This window comes from Pseudopipra pipra, chromosome 16, assembly GCF_036250125.1.
Source record: "Pseudopipra pipra isolate bDixPip1 chromosome 16, bDixPip1.hap1, whole genome shotgun sequence".
NCBI classification, from domain to species: Eukaryota; Metazoa; Chordata; class Aves; order Passeriformes; family Pipridae; genus Pseudopipra; species Pseudopipra pipra.
In genome coordinates this window covers 13,353,416-13,376,654 of record NC_087564.1, presented here as the reverse complement: position 1 = coordinate 13,376,654, position 23,239 = coordinate 13,353,416, and the positions used below count along the sequence as shown (strand labels likewise).

Sequence of the window (23,239 nt, the reverse complement as noted above, 5' to 3'; positions counted from 1 at the left end):
TGCCTCTTGCCCGGTCTCACATGGCTGTGTGGAAGTGAGCTTGTCTTGCTGCATTACCAGCTGTTGTTCAGAGCTGGGCCAGGTGGAGAAGACTCCCTTTGGAGTTGCTAACGCAGTTTAGCTTCAATGTCTGCAGATCTGAGATGGTTTTTCTCTTATTCCAAAGTGTTTTCAAGCCCCGCATTTTTCTGTGACTATTAAAAAAGGTGAATTGAAAGGGATTATGTGACTTAACTGAAAATTAAATTACAGATTAAGCAATTCTTCGATGTAGAAGACAAATGTGCCCTGAATTACCCTCATTTGGCAGGACACTGCAGCACTGCTGTATTAACCTGCCTGTCCTGCTGTAGGAGTTAAGGCGGCTGATCGGCTTTGGTCAAGATTAGGCTGGGCTCGGGGTCAGCAGGCACTCTGCTCAATGGTCTTGGATCTCTGTATCCCCTCTGCCCTGCTCCTTGCTGGGGCTGGTGGGTCCTTCCCAGTGTCCCTTTGCTCCCTGCAGCCTTGGGAAGGCACATTGCATCATGCAGGACCAAACAGCCTTAGCAGGGCTTGAAAAACCACCCACAAATTGCAGTTTTGATGGTGGTTTTTTGCCACTTCTGCACCAAACAGAAACCCAGGCCCAGCTGGTGGGTGCTTTAGGTACAGCAGGGAATGGAAACATCATCTAAGGGCTCTGAAAGAGGAATCAGTTGCCAGCACATCTCTTTCCCTGTTTAGTTTTCAGCACTTTGTATTATTTTGGTGTATACCCATTTACTTGATATCTTTTATTGTTATTATTGTTGTTGTTACTATTTTGAACAGGCATCTGAACAGTTTTTGTGATGCAAGAAGAAATCCAGTGCACGTCTACACTGGAGCTTTGGGGTGAGCTCTTCTATCACACTGCACTTTTCGGTGCTTTTGCCTTTTTAGAAGTTTCAGCAGCTGCTGGGCAGCCCAGGGGCTCTGGTTTCACCACTGCTTTATTTTAGCAAAGTGAATGAGCCACAGATGAGTCAGTGTCACACTGGCGAAGGTGGAGGTGAGCAGTTCACAGGGCCAATTTCATTGCTCTGCTGTAAATACTGTTGCTATAAATACTGTAGTTTAAGGGCTGGCTGCTGTGTGGCTCAGTTCAGGAGTGCAAATCTGCCCTGTTTGCACAGAGCTTGTGTGGGGAGCAGCAGGTGAGAGGTGACCCTGTACCACACAGGCGCTAAAGCAAGAAATCATCTGAATTTTGAGCTTTCAAGGAGGCCAGATATCAGTTTGCTTTCTATTTTCTTGATCTTTGCTCATCCCCCAACACTTTATTTATTTTTGGTTTACTCTGACCAGTTTAAAGTTAGGAACACTACCCCTCGTTTGGCTTTAATTTCCCTGGCAGAGCAAGCTGTGCTTTGCCCAGTTTCTGAGGGTGGATTTGTACCTAGACCAAAGCTAATTACCAGCATTGCTCTTGCTCAGTTCACCTTTTCCCATCCCTTGCTGGTGTTAGGATGACCTGGAGTGTGAACTTTTGCTGTAGGTAGAGAGTACAGTTAAAAAGGCTTTAAACTGAAAGTGAAGTGGGTTAATGCTGCTAAATTACCATCAAAATTGCCATATTGCAGAGGCTCCTTAAAAGTGGTTTGTAGGTGTGTTACATAAACCTGGGTCTCCACGCAACTGTTGATGGAGGAGAGGACACCTGTAATAGAGCTCCTTGAGCTGATTCTTTTGTGATAAAACAAAATCTGGGAGACTGCAGGGGAACCATCAAAAAAAAGGACAGATCTGGAGGAGGCTCTCTCCAGTTCCTGCCACCCAAAGCCCTGGGTAGGGATTTGTGTCTGGGTCGGGGTGGTGGGGGGATTTGTTTATCATGTGGTGGTGCAAGAGGGAAGTTTCAAAATTAACTTCAGTAATTGTTCCTCCTCTCAAGTCTCACAATGCATCGTTAGCAGGTACCTCTGCAGATAAGATACCTTGCTTTGGTTAGCCTTATTAACCTTCTTGGCATCCTTGGGTGCAACCCCTGGAGTGACCTTCCTGGACTTATCCTTTAAAAATCAAGCTGCTTGTCTTGAAATCTAAGTCTGTTCCTCTCCCAAGGTCTCTATTGTTTCCACCAGCTCCACAGATATTTAGCCTTGCTAGATTTCATCACTTGAGTTCCAGCTATTGGAAGCAACATCCCGTTTTTGTGTGAGATTGTGTAGAGGATTACATGGATAACCTCCTGGATCTCTGCTCAATGGGGCAGGGGAATCTGCACTGGGGGAGAGCAGGAGGGGCAGCTGCTGAGGCTTTGAACTCCTCTGCTGGTATTTAATTATTTACCTTGGCTGGGAAGGCAGTAACTGTTATCTGCAATCAGTCCAACAGATCTCAAAGCTGTGCTTGACAATTACAGATGTGTTTCCAGGAGCATGTGCCGAGTTTCTCTTAACTTTTTCCCTGGGAAGGAGCGATATGACCTCAGGTATAGTGATGGAGCCAACATCTTCAGTGTGAGGTCCCAGGCTAGATTTAACCTGTCTTTATAAAGTGGCCAAGCAGTGGTTTCCTCTACTTGCAGTGCAAGTGGATTCAGGTTGGTGGGTTACCACCTCTGGGTAGGTCACAAAGCCAATCCACTCACTAAACTTCCCAGTGAGCTGAGCTGGAGAGATGCTGTGTGTGATCCCAATCTGCTCAGCTTCTGAAAAAATGTAATTTTGGGAGGGAGAGGTTATCCTTGTGAGAAACACTTGTTCCTCAGCTCAGGGGAAGGGATCCTGCTGTGATGGATGTGGGATGCAAATACCTTTTGATGTATTCCTCACACCCCTGGAGCTTGAGAGAAAGTAGCTTTGAAACAAAGATACTTCTTTTTAAACAACTCAATGAAAAACCTTCATTTTGTACAAGTTCAAATTAAATCATGATCTTCCTCAGTGAAAGAACTGGTTTTTTGTACTCTGAGTGTGAGATAAGCAAGCAATTTCTTGCTAGCACCATTTCCACCTCTGACCAGCTCCAGGGTCATGATGGTGCTGAGCAGCACTTCTTGCATGAAGCTGCAGATATTTTTGCTCCATAGGTCTCTAACCGCTTCACCCAAACCAGCTGCTGATCTGGCCATTTAAAGTCAAGCTCTGGGGAGAGGAAAAGCTTGCTGTGGTTTGGTCTGTGTGTTCCAGGAACTTCTGAATTACAGATATGAGATAGTCCTACTGACTTAGGCAAGAGGTGGGAGTTACCACATATTTCTGGTTGTCTGATTTGAACACAAATGATCCAAAACTTCATGGGAACCAGCCTGCCAGCACTTTTCTGAAAGGAAAAGGGCACTGAGTATCCCCAGTGTCTTAGAAATGGGGAGGGAGTACAATATGCTGAATTTAACAAGAGCAGGCAAAACAGGAGGCGTTCCTTGGACTCGTAATGTTTGGTAAGGGGGCTTGATATAAAAGCTCTAACCAACCTTTTTAAAGGTTGGACTCTGATCTTGGAGGTCTTTTCCAACCTTAATGATTCTATTTTATGGTTCTCAGTGGTGTTGGATAAAAATGCATATTTTCTTTATCAAGCTTTTAACTCTCAGTCACTCTTAGGTCTCTGGAGGGTTTTTACAGCCTAGTCTTGTGCCTCTGCTTTATTTCTCCCGGCAACCTCTCCCCTCGCAGAACAAACCGTGCTCAGGAGAGGAAACCTCAGTTTTTCCCGGGTTTCTCCTGGCTGCTGCCTCCTCCTCCTCCTCCTCCTGCCTGTCCCTGTGGTGTGAGCGGCCGCCGCTGAGCGGCAGCGCTGCCCGGGGAACAGCCGAGCTCCCGGGGGAGCAGCAAACACACCCACTGGCACCACAGACACCCTCCCAGCCCCTTGCTCCTCACCCCATCACCCATCCAAGGCACGGCGTTCATTTCTCCACACTGCCTGGATTTTGTGTGTTTGGGGTTGGTACCTGCCAGCAGCTCCGGGACCGTAATATTCCCACTGGAATATTGGTGCTGGAAGGAGCTCTCTCTGCACTGGGGTCCCACCTCCCCATGCTGGGTTTTCGTACCTCCCTAAAGAGGGGTCTCTCACCCAAACGGATTGTCTTGGGCTGGATTACAGTCTCTTTATCCCAGCTTAACATGTAGGAAATCCCAGAAACAGCCCTGAAGGAGTGTGTTCATGAGAGCTTATCCATGCTTAAAGGTTGTATTCATTTAGCTACTTTTGCATCCATTTTTAGTTAAGGTCTGTGCAGCTTTGTGGGCAGCGAGACCTTGTGGGGAGGAAGGCTGTGTGGTTCTTTGTTTTCCCATTAACTCATCTGGTTGGGAATCGCAGCTCTTTAATTAAACGAGCACAGTACGGAGTGGCCCTGAGGTGCTGTTCTGAGACACTTGCATTCACATCTGCTTTTGGGTAAAACTGGGCCTGTTTGAGGTTGGCCTGTGCTATTGTGTGTCCGAGAGCAGGAGGAAGCAGCGAATCAATCACTGGGGCTCCGTCCTAACATTTCACAGGGCGTTTTACCTCCCTCCCAGCAAACATCCCCATGTGTGCAACCGGCAGAGACCACTGGAGTGAGCACCTCGCCCTTCCTGGGGGATGCAGGGAATCGCAGCAGCAGCACAAGGATTTAATTAACCAACATATGGAAAGCTGAGGGAAGCGCTGGACCCGGCTCAGAGCCACCACTGGGAGCGGAGGGCGGTGCCGACAGCCGGGTCCATCGCCTGTTGTTGTTTAAGTTGAGCTTCCCCCACCCCCTTTGCGTTTTGCTCAGTCAGTAAATGGCTTCGTGTAAACTCCTACGGCACAGGCGGGAATGCCGTGGGCAGTCGGGCTGGGATCCGTGCATATCATCTGATGTTTCTGTCCATGTGGCATTTGTTTGGGTTGCAATCAGGAAAAGCTGCTGCATCTACAGTTGCCAGCAGTGCATACAACAGCCTGACTGTGGCCAAGAGGGCGTGGAGACTGGCAGGGAGAAGCTGATTCCTTGGAGTTTGGGGGTTTTTTTCACCTCCCGATCTGTGGGCTGGACCTTGGAGAGGTCCATTTTTAGTTGATGATAGATTGGAAGAAAAAAAGTTTAGGCTGTGCTTAAAACTGTAGCATCCATTGGAAGTGCTGAGGAAGGAAGGTGGTAGGTTTTGCATAAAACACTTCCTTGCTACCACTTTTAGGTGCTGGGACAACTGACAAGGGCGTTTAAGGGTTGTGGTGCTAAAAGCCAAGTGGCCACCCTTAGCCAGGCTGGCCCTGAGCACAGAAACACCGCTGACCCTGGGAACAAAGGATCCTCCTGAACCCAAACATATTTGTGCTAATCCTGGCTGCTTCCTGGCAGCCAGGGGGGAGGAAGCAGAGCCACTACCCCCAACAGATGTACAGTGAGGAGATTACAGGGTGCGATTAAACACCCTCTCCATCACATCCTCCCCTCCTCGGCCGACGCATTAATGGGCTGTCCCAGGCTGCCTGCCAAGCTCAGGCAGATGTAACAGGCAGCAAATACTTAATCTCCCGTATCCGTGCCTGGTTTGGAGCTGTTTCCCAATGCCAAGGCTTCTGCAAACTTCCTTCGTGGGGAAGCTGGGAGCTGGGTTGGCTGTCCCTGCCTGCAAGGAGTGGCATGGGGGAAGGCAGGAGAACACATGGAATTCTCACCATCCAGAAATGATGCATTTAGCTGAAGGGCTGTTAAAACTAAAACTCAGGTACCCCTACATGAATACAGTAGAGTGCCAGAAAAGGAACCGAGTGCCAGAAAAGTTGGGAAGGATCTTTATTTAAGTCACTTTTCTTGGGTGAGGGCTGTGGCCTCAGTTCTGGCACTGGAGCAGTTGCCGTTGTCTGAACCATGGGCTCCCTCCCAGTTCTGTGTGAAGGGGTCCAACACGAGCTCCTGTAACCACCAACAATGTGCCATTGTCTTGGGCAAAGGGAAAAGATCTATCAGGTTCTGCTAATGACACGTGAATGGTCCATATTCCCCTGCCTGTGTTCTGGAGAGGACGTGGCACAGTCAGAGGCAGCAGCAGGTGACACTCGAGAGTCTGGAAGCCACAGGAACATCCCCTGCACGGGGTGCACTGGCACAGGCAGAGCTGCCTGTGGGTTTGCAGCTCCTCGAGGACAGCACGGCTTGGGAGGGATCCCAGAAATGTGCACAGCTGTGATGGACCCGCTGTGCTGCAGTCACACGGAGAACCGGATACCTCCTGTCGTGCCATCCCAGGAATCTCCATGGCCGTGCACAGAAATGCCTTTTCCTGAGTGCAGGAGACAACTGTTTGGCAAACAACAGCAGCCTGGGCTCCAGGGAGAACGTTTTTTCCAGTAGCTGCCAGGCTGGAGGCAGTAAGAAGAGGCAAGGGGAATGACTCGGGACGAAGGTCTAAGCGGCACCATCTGCTTCAGAAGGGCATAGTTTCTAATTCGGCAGCAGAGGAGGCTCCTGGAGTTAAGTAATTGGGAATAGCAGGCTCCTGGCTGGAAAGTGTGCCAACCCTCCTGGCAAAAAGCTGTTAAATCTCTGTTGCTGGCGTGTGAAAGCAGTTCTGTGTAACATGGCTCCAAAGGCTGTTTTTAACCCTTGGTGTATGTAAAAAAACACCATGAGGCACTTTTGATCTTGGAATGGCATGTGGCCAGGTGTTGGGAATAAAGGGGGAAGGTGGGTCCTCATCGAGGTATGTGAGCAGCTCCAAGTCTGATCCTCCAATGCTTCCAACAGCCAGATGTGGGCTGCCAAAAATGCACACAAAATGGTGCCTGTTTTAACAGCTTTAGCAGGAAAATACAGGGGTGTGATGAATGATTCATGAGGATCAGTAGAACCAAGGTATTTACTGCCCCTTAAAACCAGGGCCTGCCTGCCAAAGAGTGCATTTGCAAGGTGAGTGATCACAAAATCCTCTGCTGAGCTTTTGGGACACCCAGTCATACACTTGGCTCTGCTCTTGCTCCAGCCCTTACCCCGCAGTCTGCAAACATGTCCAGCTCAGCAGCCAGGACGAGGAGCCTTTCATTCTCCAGATGAAAGCACGAGCTGTTGGGCATCTCCCAGCGAGCACAGATACAAACAAGTCCACATTTCACACTCCCCCCTCCTGGGGTGGCTTCCTTGGAAGCTTTGGCCTTCATCCTGTTTGTCTGATTCGCGATCAAAAGAGCGTTGCTGCCTACGTGTGTCTTGAAGCAGTTCCTTCTATCGTGTCTCATATAAACGTCCAATTTCTTCATTAAAATAAAATTAAGGCAATGCAATCAAATAAGATCTGTCTCTGCAGTCGTCGTCTTTTGCTGATAGTGAGACCAGAGCTGGGAAAAGCTCTTTTAGGACCTTCTTTGGTGTGCAGGGGAAGAGGATGCTGCACAGCCATATGGGTTTTCCTGCCAGAGGGAAAGTTGGATCTGAGAGCCTGAGCCCCAGCCATCCTGGAGATGAAACAGTTGGATTGTAAAACATGTATTTTTTTCAAGTTTGATCTGGATGTTTTTTAATCCTCCTCAAATTAAAGGAAAAATCTCTTGTTTGGCCCAAAACAAAATTATGTTTTCTTTGGCTAGCCAGCCAAAAAATCAGCTCTGTCCCCAGTGTTGGTCCAAGCTCCCATGCCAGTTGTGCCTCCACAGCAATCCTGCTCCATGCAGCTTTACCAGTCCTGTATTAGAGCCTTGTTGCTTAAGAGTTTGCAAGAATAAGAGAGCTCAGTCACTTGTATAGTTCAGCTATTCTGGTTAAATTTGTAAATATTTGTTCATATTTCATCTCTGTTTTATGGATGTTTTTCCGTGTTCTGCCTTTCTAAGCTGTTTAATCACGTAAACTTCTTTAACTTTATTTTGTGAGGTTTTACAAAACATTTTTTTAATATATGTATATATTTGCTTTTATGCCTGGTGAAGCACAGTTTTTGATGCAGCTGCAAGGTTTCCATCACCTACAGAACTAAAAGCCCTTTATATGAAGGAGGTTCTTGGTCAGGAAACAGATGAACTTGATGTACTTTAGGCACCACATTTTCACCTCTGCAGCCTCCTGTGGGATATAACCAGTGAACTTGGTAGCTGTCCCAAGAGTTTTAGGTGAACTAGGATTTATGGATTAATTTTGTATCCATTTTCTTGTGCCTTGTCCCTTGGCTCCAATTATTTATGGACTTTGGTCTTCAGCAGAGGACAGACCTGCAGACCTCTGTACCATACTGCCAGCCCCATCCTCAGCTGAGAACCTGCAGCTTGGTGGGGGAAGAGATGGGAATTCTTCCAGTTCCTGGTGCTGTTAGTGGTGTGCTGGGTCTTTTCTTCCCTTAATGTTTGTTATCCTCCTCAGGAAACGTGCCGGAAGTGCCAGGGGCTGTGGAAGGAGCACATGAACCTCACCTGTGAGCAGCTGGCTGAGAAGGATGACATCAAATACAGGACATCCATGTAAGTGAACTCCATAACCAGGGAAAAACAGGAGTGTGGATGAACTGTTAATCAGAGTACACTGGGCAATGGTGTGGAGGGGGTGAGACCCCCCACTGCCCTCGTGACCCTCAGTTTCTGCTGGCTGTCACTGCCTTCCACCAGAGGGGTCCTGGGATGTCAGAGCTGAGGGGTCAGACGGCTCCCAGGATGGGATTTCTGTCTGTGAAAGATACTTGGCAGCAGATCCAGCTGGTAATTCGAGAATGTGGGAAAGTTGTCACCAGCCCAGCCTGCTCCTCTGGCTGCCCCGGTGTCTCCAGGCTGGCACCTGGTCCTGCTGGGAGGTGAGAAACCCCCATTAGCATTGCTGGGGGAGAAGGGAGGTGTGGCACAGAGGCAAAGAAGCGACTGAGTCACAGTAAGTCGTTATTACCCTTTGAAAATCTGGAGTGGAGACCTGCACTGTTTGCTCAGCTGCTGCTTTGTGAGAGAGGATGTGTTTTCTTACAGAACCTTGTCCCTGTTTCTAACCAGTTTGTAGGAATTGTTACAGAAGGGAGTCACATTTTGAAATGGGCAGGTGTCAATTCCGAGTGTTTCCGTGAATTCTTTTCAGTTTAATTTCTCTTGTTGCTACAATAAATGACAAAATCCTCTGCCTTTAGGAAATAAGGGAAGGTTCATCCATGGAGTTACACGTCTGGTGCAGCCAAGTGGGGCTTGCCCACATTGCCTAATCCTTTCCTCTGATTTAGTGTGTCTGGTCTGAGTTGAGGTTTTGAATGGGATTTGAATGACTGTTGCTTGCTCATCCCTCAGTCCCTAATTCAGAATAAAATCTTTACAGATTTGATAGCACTTCTTTTCTCTGCCACTCCTTTCCCTGTAAGAAAGAGGGGTGAGAGGGAGGAGGAATGAGTTGTCATGTCCCTAATAAGGAAAAAAAATACAGGTTTCAAAACCTTTAGCAGAATGTTGCTGTGCATAGATGAGTCTACTGTCTGATACAATAAAAACTTCCTTTTGAAGCCCTGCATAAGGAAAGGGAAGCACAGCTGGAGTTCAGGCCAAACTTCCTACCTTGCTCAAAGTTTCCAAAAAAAAAATCTGCATCGACAGCATCCTGTTGAGTAGAGGAGGGAAGAGCAGCTGCAGCTTGGAGGAAAGTCAGTCTCAAGTTGGTTTTTTTGTCTCTATTCTTAGCACATCTCCAAATGCCCAAGTGCAGGTCATGCTGGGTATAACTGTGTGGGAGCTTTGGGTGGCTGCAAAGCAGGGAAGTTCCCACCTCACCACTCCCTACTCCTCTGGTTGTGCTGCTGGAGCAGTTTGTGGGGCTGTGATCCTCAAAAATACCTCCCTGCCATCTCCCAAGTAGCTGAAGTAGCTGGGTGGAGATGCCTGGCTAAGGATGATCCTTCCCCACTGCCAGGCCAGCACAGAACTGTGCTTCCCTCCATGAAAACACACTGTCTTTGCTCTTCTGTCATCAAATCTCACTTCTAGGTTGTGAATTAAAGCGTAACGTGATCTCCAGCGGTTAGGAAATTGGCCCTTAGGATGATAATTTATATTCTTAAGTCTTTTAATTAAATGACCGAGGCTTTCTTCCATTTCTGTGCCAAAATAGTATTGCTGCGAGCTGAGCCTGTGCTGGAGCGCGTGTCGCTGCCAGAGTGTCCCTTGGGAACAGGGACTGTGCTTTTGTCCTGGATTCCCACTTGTGCTCTGTTTAGAATGAACCCATCTCTTAAACCTAAAACAGCAATTTTCCAATTTTCTGGAAAATCTTAGGAGAATTTTAGGAGAAGAGGGAAAGCCAAGACTATGGGGAAAGATGTGACTATTTTTCACTTCCTGATTTAAATTTAACAAAAAACCAAATAAATCTGGAGCGTAGCAGCCAGGCTTGGAAAAGAATGTATGGTCGTGGCAACTTGTAGCCAGAGCAACATAAAACCAGCTAGAGGTGACAGCCAAGGGTTTGCTTTTCCTGAACTTTATCTCCCTGGCTGTATTTCTCTGCAGCCAAGTCAAGCATCCACGTGCCCTTTGGCCCTTGAACTTGCCGCTCCAATTCCTCCCAAGCCAGAGCCTGGTGCTTTGGCTCTCATGAAAACCAGGATCAGGGCTGCAGCATGCAGCCAGTGATTGACTTTTTTTTCACTTATTTTGTTCTTGAGTTGTCATGGGCTGGCTCCAAGTGGAGCTGAGCCCGGACCTCTTTGGAACAGCGGTGGAGTGTGGGGATAGTGTAGGAGGAAAGAGGAGGGGGCTAAAGCATTGCTGGGTTAGTGTAACAGTAGTTGTACCACAGGCTGGTGAGTCAAACACCCCTTTGGTAACTCTTCTCCCTCCTCCTGCAGAGAAGAGAAGATGACAGCTGCCCGGATTAGGAAATGCCACAAGTGTGGGACCGGCCTGATTAAGTCCGAGGGCTGCAACCGCATGTCGTGCCGCTGCGGCGCCCAGATGTGCTACCTCTGCCGGGCTGCCATCAACGGCTACGACCACTTCTGCCAGCACCCCCGCTCCCCCGGGGCACCCTGCCAGGACTGTGCCAAGTGCTCCCTCTGGACAGATCCCACAGTAAGTAACAAAGGGGTTTTGTGAATGATTCTCACCCCAGTTTCAATCACCGTTGCGCACCGGCACATTGAAATACACGCCTTCCACTGGGGAGAACAGCTGGTTTTAGCCAGCTCAACTTTTTTCTCTTCCCAAGGGCAGCTAAAAACCACACTGTCCTGCATCAGCACAGGGTCACATCTGACCACAGCTTGGAAGGAGCTTGTGTCGCTTTAGGTAAAACAGCTTCTGTCAGATGAGGGCTGGAAGTGCTCTGAGCACTGTTTGGGGGAGCGAGGCTTGTGGAAAGAGCTGATGGGGAGCTGCTGGCTCCAGGCACAATAGCTGGCATTGGGATTACTGGGACTCATTCCTACTTTTGCAGCTGAGATGGTGTTGGCATGGCTTGGCATCTGGAGGGAAAGGGAATTGTGGTTTTGGTGCCCAGATCATCTGACTGCTGGTTCTGAGTCCCATCACAGAGATGGACCCGTTGGAAAGCTGTCTGGGAGCCTGGAGTTGTAGTTGAGTCTGTTCTCAGGGCTGTTGTGAACAGCTGCAAAGGGAGAGCTGAAGCATGGAGAGAGCTGTGAGGGAAGCTGTAGTAACTTAATACAGCTCATAGCTGTGACAGACATGGGAAAACTTGCTGCAGCATCTCTGTAAACAGAGGTCTTCAATACCAGAAATCTAGAAGGAATGTTGGTAGGAGCAGGAGTTGAATTTCCTGATTTCAGCAAAGCTGTAGAGCAACAATGTGGATCTGCCTTCCCTGGGCTTGTCTGAGCTTCCTTTTTCCCAGTGTTTCTTTGTCTCGGGCTTCTGTAGCTTTCCAGGCTGCTCCCAGCCCCCCTCTCTGCAGGGGATGTGCACAGTCCTGTGTCTGCATGGAGCCAAGGAAAAGCCACTCTAAATCCTTCCCTTCTACCTGCAGGCTCTTGGGGATCTCCCAGCATGTCTCAACCAGTGTAAACTTCCTAGTCCTCTGCTTGCCTGCTTTTATTCCCTGCATTATCCTGTCAATGTGAGCTGTTAAACCAACACAGACACCTCCTTCCAGGCACCCCTCTAGCGTTTCCAACACCTGGTTACGTGCTTCTGGGATTCCTGTCCCACTGCTCCCCATTTTCCACCAGGATGCGAATCCAGGGTTCGGCAGCGCTGTCATCCGTTGTTCCCGTCAGGCTGGTGATTGTGCTGGGTGATGGCATTTGTTCAGAGCCAGAGAAAACATGAGGCCCCTCAAAAAGCTCGTACTGTACTTTCAAATAAATAAATAAATAAGCAGCACAAAGAGGCCACTGTCACCAGGCCCTTTCCAGCTCTCTAATTAACCGATGTTGTGGCAAAGAAAAATTTCCCGCTGTCAGCACAGGGCTGGCACTGCCTGCCCTTGTATTTTTTTATTATTTTTTGGATGACAGAGCGCTGGTGGGCTGGGGAGGTGAAGTTGGGTGACTGTCCTTGCTGCAGTGCAAAGAGTAACATGAGATTCAACTGCTGACTTGAGGCTGAAATGGTGGTGGGTACCTGTGTGCGTTTTCCTCCTTCATAAGGGGCTTAGTGACACCATCCCAGCCCTTCCTGGGTGATCTGTGCTCTCATATGGGATGTGAAAACAGGAGTTATCCTGGTGGGTGTGAAGAGGAGAAAGGAATTGGAGGATTTGAAAGAGCAAAAGACCATTGCATCAGCAGTGTCCTGTCCATTGTCAGGGATGATGTCCACCTGTGAAGGATCTGGTTTGGGTCTTGATCCCTATTATTTACAGCAAAATTCAGGTTTCTTTAAAATGGGGAAGCCTTGTTCTTTTCCACATGTTTAATGTTTTCCGAGCCTGAAACGATTCTTGTGAAAGTATAAGTAAAACCTATTCATTAGCTTGGGTTAAAAACAAATTAAAGACAGTCCTCTAGGAATGGCATCTCTTAGTCTTTGTCTCAAGTGATCTTGAGAGAGTAAAGCAGAAACTTCAACATTTCCCATAATTAAAGGTTAGTTAAAATCTTGTCCCTACGCTGTAATCAGGCTGGAGTCTGATTGAAGAGTATCGCTGCAATATTTGCTGGCTCTGGGACAAGCTGCAGTCGGGCTGTGGGCAGCAGGAATTGTTTAATCCCTGCGTTTCTTCTGGAGCTAATTGGTGCCCTGTGCCCCTGTAGGAGGTGAACATGTTCCAGGAGCTCTTCCCAGGAAGCTGCTTGGCCAAAACTCCTCATGTGCCTGTCCTGCAGCCCATGTGGGCTCTGGCTCGGCTTGCTGGGAGCTGCAGGAGGGGCTGACGCAATATTGCCAGAGACAAAGCTCGGGAAGGAGCAGTGGGAATAAAGCTGTTAGAAAGCATCCAAAGGAAAGCTATGAAGATGGGGAAAGGTCTAGAGGGGCCATACAAGGAGCAGGTGAGGTCACTTGGTCTGTTCAGTTGGAGAAGAGGAGGTTAGACCTCATCAGGGTCTGCAGCTTCTTCATGAGGGGCAGCTCTGATCTCTGCTCTCTGGTGACTCAAGGGAACAGCAGGAACCTGTGTCAGGGGAGGGTTAGGTTGGATATTAGGAAAAGGTTCTTCCCCCAGAGGGTGCCTGGGCACTGAACAGGCTCCCCAGGACAGTGGTCGTGGCCCCAAGGCTGCCAGAGCTCAAGGAGCATTTGGACAGTGCTCTCAGGGACAGGGGGGGATTGTTGGGGTAACCTGGGCAGGGCCAGGAGGTGGACTGGATGATCCTTATGGGTCCCTTCCAGCTCAGGATAGTCTATGATTCTATAAATTGGCTCTGGGACACGGGGGCTGTGTTTGCCCTGATTTCTAAATATCTGTGGCAAACCTGAGCTTTCTGTGTGCATTTTATCCAGCTTTTACAAATCCCGTGATGCAATTTGATTAATGCATTCTGGCTGTTTTGGTAAACCAGGTTCTGCTCTCGAATGTATCATTTTGAATTTAATACTCATCTCTGGGCTATCAGTAATGTTGCACAGAGGCTTTTTTTTTGGCTTCAAAGTTTAAGATGTTTTCAGTAAACTCTTCAAACCCTCCCAAAGGCCCATTGCTAAAGTTCAAAGCAGAAGGCTAATCATCATGAGGTGTTTGCAATTATCCCTCCTTCTGGTGTCATAAAAAGATGATGCTGAGCGAACACTGTGCAAAACTTCAAATGTATTAAGGAAATGCATGAAGTGCACGGCGCTGCCTTCAGGATTTGGAAGGGGGGGGGAAGCTCCCCTAAATTTAGGATGTGGGGTTTGTGGTGGATTTTTGTTGGTTTTTTTTTTTTTTTTTTTAACTGCTATAAAATGCCTTGGTCATAAGCATATGGTTAATCCAGGGAATTCGCAGAAAGCCATCCATGTGGAATGCCTGTTGCTAAAATAACTCTGCATTTCTTAAACGCCAGCGTGTGCTTCGTCCCCATCCCGGCCCCCCTTTTCCTGCAGCACTGCGGATGCCCTGTTCCAGTTACAACACAGCCTGCTTTTATCCCTGCTTCCTGCTGCATGGAGGAACACGCCGGAGACAGCCGATGCCTGTTCTTGCTCAGGCTCTCCGCAGCTGATCTGGGAATGATTTGAAACAAAACCCCTTAGTCCTTTGGAAGCCTCTGTCGCGAAAAATCATTTCAAGTTTATTAGTAACGGCTGCGGCCACACGTACGTGGAAAAAGAAAGCAGTCAAAGGGGGCAGAAGGGGGGAGGCAGTGGTGGTGGAGCACTTTCTAAAGTAGGGGAGGGGTTGCACAGCCCAGAAATAGTCACCAGGTCTCTTGTTTTCCCTCCTTTCAGGAGGCGGCAGCCGCTTTCCTGTGACACTTAATAATTAAAGATAACGAGAAGCACAGGAGATAAAAACAGAGCTTTCAAAAGCTCCCTGGCTGGCACTTTTGTTCTGGGCAGAGGAGGTTTTATTTGGGGGGAGGTTGTCTCTGTGTGACTTGCTGAGCTTTTATCTCCTTTGCTGCTGTATTTTCTCATTCCCAAGGGCAGCTTGTTTCTCCTTGGGCTCTTTCTGCGTGTGGCAGGACCCTGTGTGGGTGCTGGATGAGGCTCCCCTGCACCAGCATTGTTGTAACAGGCCTCCCTGCCATGAAAAAGTGTCTCTCTTAGCAACCCAGCCCGGCTCCTCAGCTAATCCATCCACAGACCGAGCCATCCGTTCTGCTGTGATTGGCTCCGTGCTCCCGCATTCCCTGGATTCAATGGGAGAGGGCTGAAAGGAGAAGCCTCCTCCATGCCCAGATCCTTTCCCAGGTGGGGGATCCAAGGGCAGGCTCCCACACTGACCAGGGATGAGTGTTTATTTTTTTTGGCTCTGGGACTGGGGATGGCTCCTGCACGGAACATCCTGACGGTGAGTCTGGGGCAAAGCTCAGTCCTGTTTTGCCTCTTGAAAACACAGCTGCTGTTAAATAAGCACTTTTGTTTTCTGCAGTGTTTGCAGATAAAGAGGGTGAATACATCTCAGAGATCCTTTGCATTTTCCTCTTGGCCACCTCCCTTCTCCCGTGATGCAGCGGAGCGTGGGGAAGGGCTGTGCTGAGCATTGCCTGCATTTCTGCTCTCACAGGAGAGCCAAGTTACATCCTTGCTCCAAAAACACATGGGCTGGCCAGTGCTGAGACTCCCTCAGGGTGTGGGGGGTTGCTTTTTTCTTTCTCTTCTTTCTTTCCCCCTTTTTTTTTTTCTTGCTGTAGGCAAAGCAGCTGACAGGAAGATGACTGGTAACTTGACAAGATGAATCCCCTCAGTCCACACAGCCTGTGAACAGGCTATTAAAATTATAATCTAATCCTTTATTAAGGGGCATGAACCTGCTCAGGAAAACGGACACAAGGAGGTTTTGAAATCTGCAGCCTCCACCTCATGTGATGTTAAATGGTTTCTCACCACAAAACCAGCCATAAGTGTGCTAATGAAATCTTAATTTTTGGTGTGGGTGCTTCACCCTTCGATGAATCTGTCATCTCTCTAATTACTGTGGAATCGAAAAACAACCTTTGCTTCCAAAGAATTAGAGGTGTTTTGCAAAATTCACTAAAATACCACTGAGACTTTTTTTTTTTAAAATTCTAACCTGCACAATATGTATTAAGCAGAACTTGTGGCATCAGCTTTCTTTCAGGAACACCCTAAAATTATCTTGCTGTTTACATATCATCAATTCTTTTGTTCCATCGGGGATGTGGCTCTTTCCTAAATACTGCAGTTATTGAACTGTGCTGTGTATTCATCACTTGCCAAATTTAATGTCAACCTCTTAAGTAGGAAGGTGCATCTTGTGCAGTGTATTTTTGTTCTTTTGATATTAATGGATACCAGTTTTTCAGAAATACTGATGCAAAAAAAAAAAAAATTCCAGGCCGAGGGTTGGTATGTGGGATTAAGCGTAAGCACTTCTTAACCTTCCAATGGGAAAATACACTTTTATCAGCAGAGAAGCAACAGAGCTGATAAGTTCTGTTCTTGGGCACATGGTTTGTTGTGCCTCTGCTGCAATTTGCAGAATTAGTCAGGAACTCATCATCCTGATCCAGGTCTGTTCCTGGCAGGTTTTTTGCACCCGGGGTGTGCTGTGAGCTGAAACCCAAGAGGGGTTAAGGGGGGACCTCTGGCTGCTGCATTTGTGGGGGTGTGTTTTATGTTGTCCTTGGGAGTTAGGAGTCATTTTGGAGGTCTGGCAGATGGGGTTTGCTGTTCCGTGTTTCCCGTGGCGCTCTGGGAGCTGCAGTAATTGAAGCAGTGTCACCCTGGCGAGGGTGCAGGTGGCTCCTGGCCCTGGGACAGATGGATGTGTCCAGCCCCATTAGGAAGGAGGTCAGCTGCAGTTTAAACTGGGAGGGTCGAGCAGCCTTTGCTGCAGGAGGATGTGCAGAGTTGTGCTCTTGGTGTGTCTGATTCTCCAGGTTTGTGCAGGGCTGACTGGAACTGCAGCGTCACGGGTGGTGGTGTCCCTGGAAAGCACCATGTCAGAGGGTTAATCGTAGATTTTTGTTGGAAGGGACCTTACAAATCATCTCCACCCCTCTGCCATGGGTAGGGACACCTTCCACTATACCAGGTTGCTCCAAGTGCCATCCAACCTGGCCTTGAACACTTCAGGAATGGGGCAGCCACAGCTTCTCTGAGCAACCTGAGCCAGGGCCTCACCTCCCTCATGGGAAAGAATGTCTTTCATAATCACAGACTTAGACTAAAGTAAAAGCTTTTTATTTTGAAGTTAAAAGACACTTCTGCATGTTTTTAGGCTTTAAGGTGAGGTTTGTACCTTTGTGTGAGGAAAGGAGATAGGGTGATCTTGTTCAGCTGAGCTTAAAATATATTTCCTGTCTTATAACTAAAAAAAAAAAAAAAAACACCTTCAAGTACATCTTTTTCAGTAAGTAGCAATAAAATGTGAGTGGTGATTATCTCCATTTTCAACAGCATTGCAAAAAGATAGTCTGAGAATTAAAAAATATGAAGTCTTAAAGCTTTGGGGCCACACTTTGAGAGCACTTCTGTGGCAGCAAAGGAGCAGGGGATGTTTGGTTGCCTGTGGAACATGCCCAGGTGGTTTTCCAGCCAGGGAACATCACAATCTGATACAAGGGGGGTAGTTAGACATTCCCTATAGGCTCAGAAGAGCCATTCTTCAGCAGTTTTTATGGAGATAGATAGGCTGTAATTAACAGTCCATGGAAGCAGCCTGCTTGGAAAAGAAAAAAGGCATGTCCTGGAAAGTCTTAATTTTAACCATTGACTCACAGGATAATAAAAGGGAGGGAAGTATTGAGTTTTTTGCTTTCTGCACATTAAGATAACTGCAGTCTCCCAGGGAAACCTTATCTGGTGGTGGAGGAGGGGACTTTTCCCCAAGCTTCCCAGGCATTGCTGCTGGACACGTGCAGGACTGTGAGATGAGAACTGGGAAGCTTAAAATAATATCAACATAGCTGCACACATGAAGCATATTTTGAATTTAGTTCCAGAGCACTCTTCAAAATACAGGATATTTTACATGTTGAGAGCATTCAGGATGAAATTTGTGTGCTTTGGCAGTATTGAAATTAGGATGAATCAAACAGAGCAGAGTCTTGTGCCTTGTGGGGTTCTTGAGTACTCTCCTGCTCCCCTTGCAGGAGCAAACCAAACGCTCCTTTGGGTGCAGGAGCACAGAGTGCCTGATGTTATGTGTCACCCAACAGCTCCTGTTCTCGGCCTTCCTTCCCTAATAACCAGCACCAAGGATCAGACACGTTCCAGGAGGTTTGGCTGCTCTCTCTGAAAGTGCCAGGTAGGGTTTCACCCTGAGGGACACGGAGCAGCAGCAGCTCAACCCTGCAGGGACCGGCAGGACCTCGCTGCCATCGCTGCACATATGGCAGTGCCTGGCACTGGGAGGGAGTTCTGTCCTCAGAGCTGTGGGCTCTGTGACCCTGAGAGCTGTTTTTTGTGTGGTGCAGTGCAGGATCTCACCGGAGGCCTCACCGCGCCGTTTGATCTCACCGATGCTCCTTTGCGTTGAGAGAACAGAGGCTGATGAGAGGCAGAAGGACAATTTCAATTTCTGGCTTGTCCTTGTGTTCTCAGCAGCAGCTCTGAATATTCTTGCTATAACCTCCAGACAGACATTAAAGAAACATATTGCGATTTATGCCCTTCTAAGAGTTACAGATAAGATCTAAATGGCACCATTTAGCTACTAGAGCCAGGATTTAAGTTGTGTTAATTCCAGCTGTTGGGCCAAAAACTCTACAAGTGCTAGTATAATGTAAATATTTAATAGACTATTGCCATTTAAAAGATTAACAGCTCTTCAGAGGGGTGGAACTGGGTTGCAGTTCTCTGGTTTCCATCAAGTCAATGAATTTTAGTGCTGATCTCCTTGGAAAGCTGATCCAAGCCTCTTGGTCATACTCCATAGAGTGCAGGTTATTTGTGCTGCAGTTCCCCCATCGCAGCCTCGCTTTTGGCTAGACCTGGGCCAGCCCCAAATGAAGGCAATTCAGCCAAATTCACCCTTTTCTGTTTTCCCTGTGCTGAAAAGAAAAGCAGCATTGAGAGAACAGAAGGCTGCTGCAGCAGGAATTATCCCACTGACTTTGGGTATTCCTCTGATTTCCAGGAAGACGATGAGAAGATAATCCAGGAGATTCAGAAGGAGGCTGAAGAGGAGCAAAGGAAGAAGAATGGAGGTAAGTCCCAGTCTGTAGCTGTGCTTTGGGATCACACTGAGGATAATGGGACAACATAGGGTTCCCAGCTGCTGACAAGTCTCTGTGTTTTCACTGGCGTCTGTTCCTCCCAGAAACCCATGTAACTTTAAAGTGCTGTTGCCTGCAGAGTTTTGCTGGGACTGTGGGCAGGCACAAGGCTTGTGTCCAGCTCTCATGTGGCACCAGGTGTTGTGGGTGCACAGACCTGTCCCCTCTCCACTTGGCAAAGTAGCTGAAGGGCAGCAAATCCTCTGTGCTGTGTTGTGGGGGGCACAGGGGCTGCCCCACATCCTGAGAGAAGGGGATGTTCCCCTTTGTGGGGTGGCATTGATAAAGCAGCCAGCCTGGAAAGCTGGTGCTGTGCTCTGTGGCACTTGGAGCAAGGGAAGGGTAAGCAGTGATGCTGTGGGGAGAAACAGGCTCTGGAATGTGCTGGGGATGGAAGAGGCCAATGGCAAATGTCAGACCTTGGAGCCTGGGGAGTTCAGTTTGTGGGGTGACTGGTTCTTTGCTCTCCTCCCTCTGCAGAGAACAGCTTCAAGCGGATCGGCCCTCCCGTGGAAAAGCCCGTGGAGAAGATCCAGAGGATTGAAGTAATCCCCAGACCTGTCCCTCAGAACTTCCATCAGCCCCGGATGCCCCCGTACCCCTTCGTGCACCCGCCCTTCCCGCTGCCTCCCGTCCGGCCCATGTACAACAACATCCCCCTCAACATCGGCCCCATCCCCGCTCCCTACGTGCCCCCACTGCCCAACATGAGGGTGAACTTTGACTTTCCCCAGATCAACGTGCAGCTGGAGCCCAACTTGCCTATGCACTTTGGCCCTCAGCCCCGGCACCGGTTCTGACCTGGAGAGTCACTGCAGGGCAAAGCCACCCCGTCACATCACCCTCTTCCCCCTCCGGCCCCTCTGGGTTTAGCCAGCAGCCAGGGGACTCACTGTCCCTGCACTGCACCTTCTCTAGGGCTTCTCCAAACCTTTGCAATCCAGCATTTGCAGCCCTGATGCAACAGGGCTTGGTGCTGCATTTCCAAGGAGTGGAATTCCACCCTGTGTTGGGCATCCAGATGTTTTGTTTTGACAAAGCCTGTTCAGGCAGCTGGTGGGAGGGAAAGTGAGACTTTGTGGAGCACAGGGATACAGCCGTTCCTCAGGGGCTTTCCAAAAATCCCTCCTTCCTGCTGGCCAGAGCAGCTGCTGCACAGTCATGTGAGTCTTGGGAGAAGGGTGGAAAGACTTGGCATCTGAGTAAGACTTTCAGGAACAAGGTAACAGGAGGTGGCTGCCCCATCCTTCTGCCTGCACAGAGGCACAGGGTTGGGGTTCCCATGTTCTCCAGCATCCCTGGACCCTGCTGGCACCTCCCAGCAGAAATAAACCATTCAAAACCAAGTCAATCTTGCATTTTTAGCACTTCTCACTCTGCAAGTGGAGTGAGGGGCTGCAGCAGCCATCCCATTGCTGAGATCTGTGGGAAGCCCAGAGCTATGTTCTGTTTGGGAGGCGTTAGCAAGTGGCAGATTTGGGCACCCAAATCCTTGGCTGGACTGAACTTTCCCCCTTTGAAGGGCTCAGTCTTTTCCCCCAGAGGTGGGTGCTTCCAAAATGTTGCCTTTGCTTTGCTGTTCTCCTCTGGCATCCCAAACCTCCTCCAGCTTCTGGCTGCAGTGCTCAGACAGAAGCTGGAACCACCTGGAGCTGAAGCTGTGCCCTTTATTACAAAAACTGCCTGGGAAACACCCGGATAGATGTGTAGGCAGTGCTCTGTGCTGTAGCAGGAAAAGTGGGAACGACTCCCATAGCTGTGCATGCAGACAGGGTGGGCCAAGAGCCCCTGTGCCTGAACCCCCACAACCCAACAGGCAACTGTAGCCTCATGCTGCAGGAAGCTGGCTGCTTCCATGGCACTAAATAACTTCTGAAAATGCGTGTGTCAGCTGAACTGGCTTTGGAAAAGCGTGTTAAAAGTTGAACCTGTGTATCGCGGGGCTCAGGAAGTGAGGGAAAAGCAAAACTTCCTTGTGAGAAGCGGCGGGTGCAGTGCTGGGCTGTGGGAGGAGGGTGGCACAAAGCCTTTTCCCCACAGCCCTTGGCTGTGCTGTCTGGTACAGGCCCCTTCTAGAAAAGAAAATGGTTGGAGTGGAAAAAAACCCTCTTCTTGGACTGCTTTTAGCAGCCCAGTTGTGCTGTTGTTCTCGAGATGGTTTGTTCTGGGCTTCATCCTGTTCTGTCCTGCTGGGAACCCTCTGGGTGCATTTCTCCTCCTGTTATTCTCCCCTGTATTTGAGCATCCGGGTGTTTTGTGGGTTTAATTGGGTTTTTTTTCAGGTAAAACTCCCTGTCTCCACCTCACAGCTCCTGCCAACCCCTGTGTGCCGCTCTCCACAACCCCGGCCCCTGTCGGGTGTGCAGGGAGTGCTGGGTGCAGGGTGTCGGTGGGATGCTCCTGGACAGGAGCCTGGGACAGCATCTGGGGACTGTTGTCCCCAGGAAGGTCTCCCAGAGGGGACTTCCATGCCTTTTGGAGCTCAGACAGCAATTTTTCCCGTTGCCTGTGGGTCGAACATACCCTGTGGCTACTCCGCTCGGCTCGTCCATGCCGTGGTCTCTCTGGCATTAATAACCAACTGCTATTCCCTTGCTGCTGGAATTTTTCTTTTTTTAAATTAATTTATTTCTAGGGGCTGCAGGAGCTTTATGAATTGCTGCTCAGCTGGGTTTTAGCCAGGTTTAAATGCTGCCTTGCACCGAGTGATTCCTGTGGCAGCCAGGAGCAGGGTGTCCTGCTGGATTTGGGGAGGGAGGGATGTGTCACAGCAGCAGCAGGGGGTAAGAAAACAGAGACAGGTCAGAAGAAGCAGGAGGGGCTTCCCTTGTTGAAAGGCAATCCTGTTTTTTTAACAGGTGAGATTCTTTGGGCTCAAGGGCTGATTTGGGTGAGCCCTCCAGGCTCCCTGAGGCATTGGCCCTTCTCCGGAGAAGTGGGGGGGGCAGCAGCTGGGGCACAGCTCAGCTGCTGGACCAGTGGCCCAAACTATGAAGGAAATACAATGGTGATCCAGCAAAAACTGGTGGTCCAGTCCCACCTTTTAGTGTGTGTCTAGAGGTGTGTGGGCATGGAGAACTGAGCCTTGGCAGAGGGAAGTGCAGAGGGGGAGCAAGGAGGGATGGAGAAGCGTCAGGCAGAGGTTGGTGACTGATCCATCAGGGTCACTGCTGCCCTGGTTATGGTCCTAGAGGAGCCTGGAGGATGTAGGGGAAGAGAGGACTGTGATTCCCATGTCCCCTTCCAAAACCAAGAGCTTATTTGGGTCCAAGAGAAGATCAATAGATGCCTGGTCTGTGATGTGCACCGTGCCTGGCTCTGGGCTCCCAGCACTGCTCCTCTCCCCAAGGAAACACCCCTGGCACCAAAAAAATTTGCAGCCAAAGCTCATGGCTGCTCCTCCCCCCTAACCTGAGAGACCTTGAGTTGTGGTTTCTGAGTCTGTGTTGATTTATTAAAAAAAAAAGAAAAAAAAAGAAGAAAAAAGCCCCAAAACTTACTGCACAACCACCAGATCCAGCTGTGACCTGGTCTCTAACTCCTCTATCCCCTTTTCCCTCCTGCCCCACAGTCCTTGGAACCACTTGTTTAAAGGTTTTAAAAGTCAAAAGGCATCGGGGAGGTTGCTGTGCCCAGGCTGATCTCATAACAGGTACTTCTTATGGCTAATTGCAGTGTCCCATTTACTTGCCTTAAAGGTGGAGAGAGAAACTTAGTATTTGCACTTAGCAAAATGTTGTATTAAAAGAAAAAAAACCTGTAAAGATGTGCATGTTCTGCAACTTTGTATAACAATAGCTGAAAATAAATAGGTGGTTTATTTAAAAAAAAAAAAAAGGAAAAAAAAAAACCCAAAAATATTTTTCTTTACATTCTGGTAGTAAACAGTTCTAATATTCTGTGTGTAAAAAGTTCCTGTATTATATTGTAATTTGAATTTTTGTAAATAAATTTGTGCACTCTGGCTTTTACCTCTGTGCTTTTGAAACAGCCAAAACATCATCCTCCCATCCTGCCTGTGCTAGCCTGGTGCTGGTATAATGCCAGGGCGTGGGGCCAGATCC

At 48.7% G+C, this 23,239-nt stretch overlaps 1 protein-coding gene across 14 annotated transcripts in view; it reads left to right on the top strand.

The window, feature by feature from the left end:
- Nucleotides 1-23,139, top strand: part of RNF216 (ring finger protein 216) — a 76,760-nt gene extending 53,621 nt beyond the window's left edge. For all 14 annotated transcript variants that reach the window (XM_064673233.1, XM_064673230.1, XM_064673226.1 and 11 more), the window contains 4 exons: nt 8,294-8,391; nt 10,740-10,962; nt 19,037-19,106; nt 19,656-23,139. In XM_064673233.1, the coding sequence (XP_064529303.1) occupies nt 8,294-8,391; nt 10,740-10,962; nt 19,037-19,106; nt 19,656-19,975 (711 nt within the window). In that variant the 3' untranslated portion in view covers nt 19,976-23,139. The remainder of the gene's footprint in view (nt 1-8,293; nt 8,392-10,739; nt 10,963-19,036; nt 19,107-19,655) is intronic.
- Nucleotides 23,140-23,239: the final 100 nt, after the last annotated feature.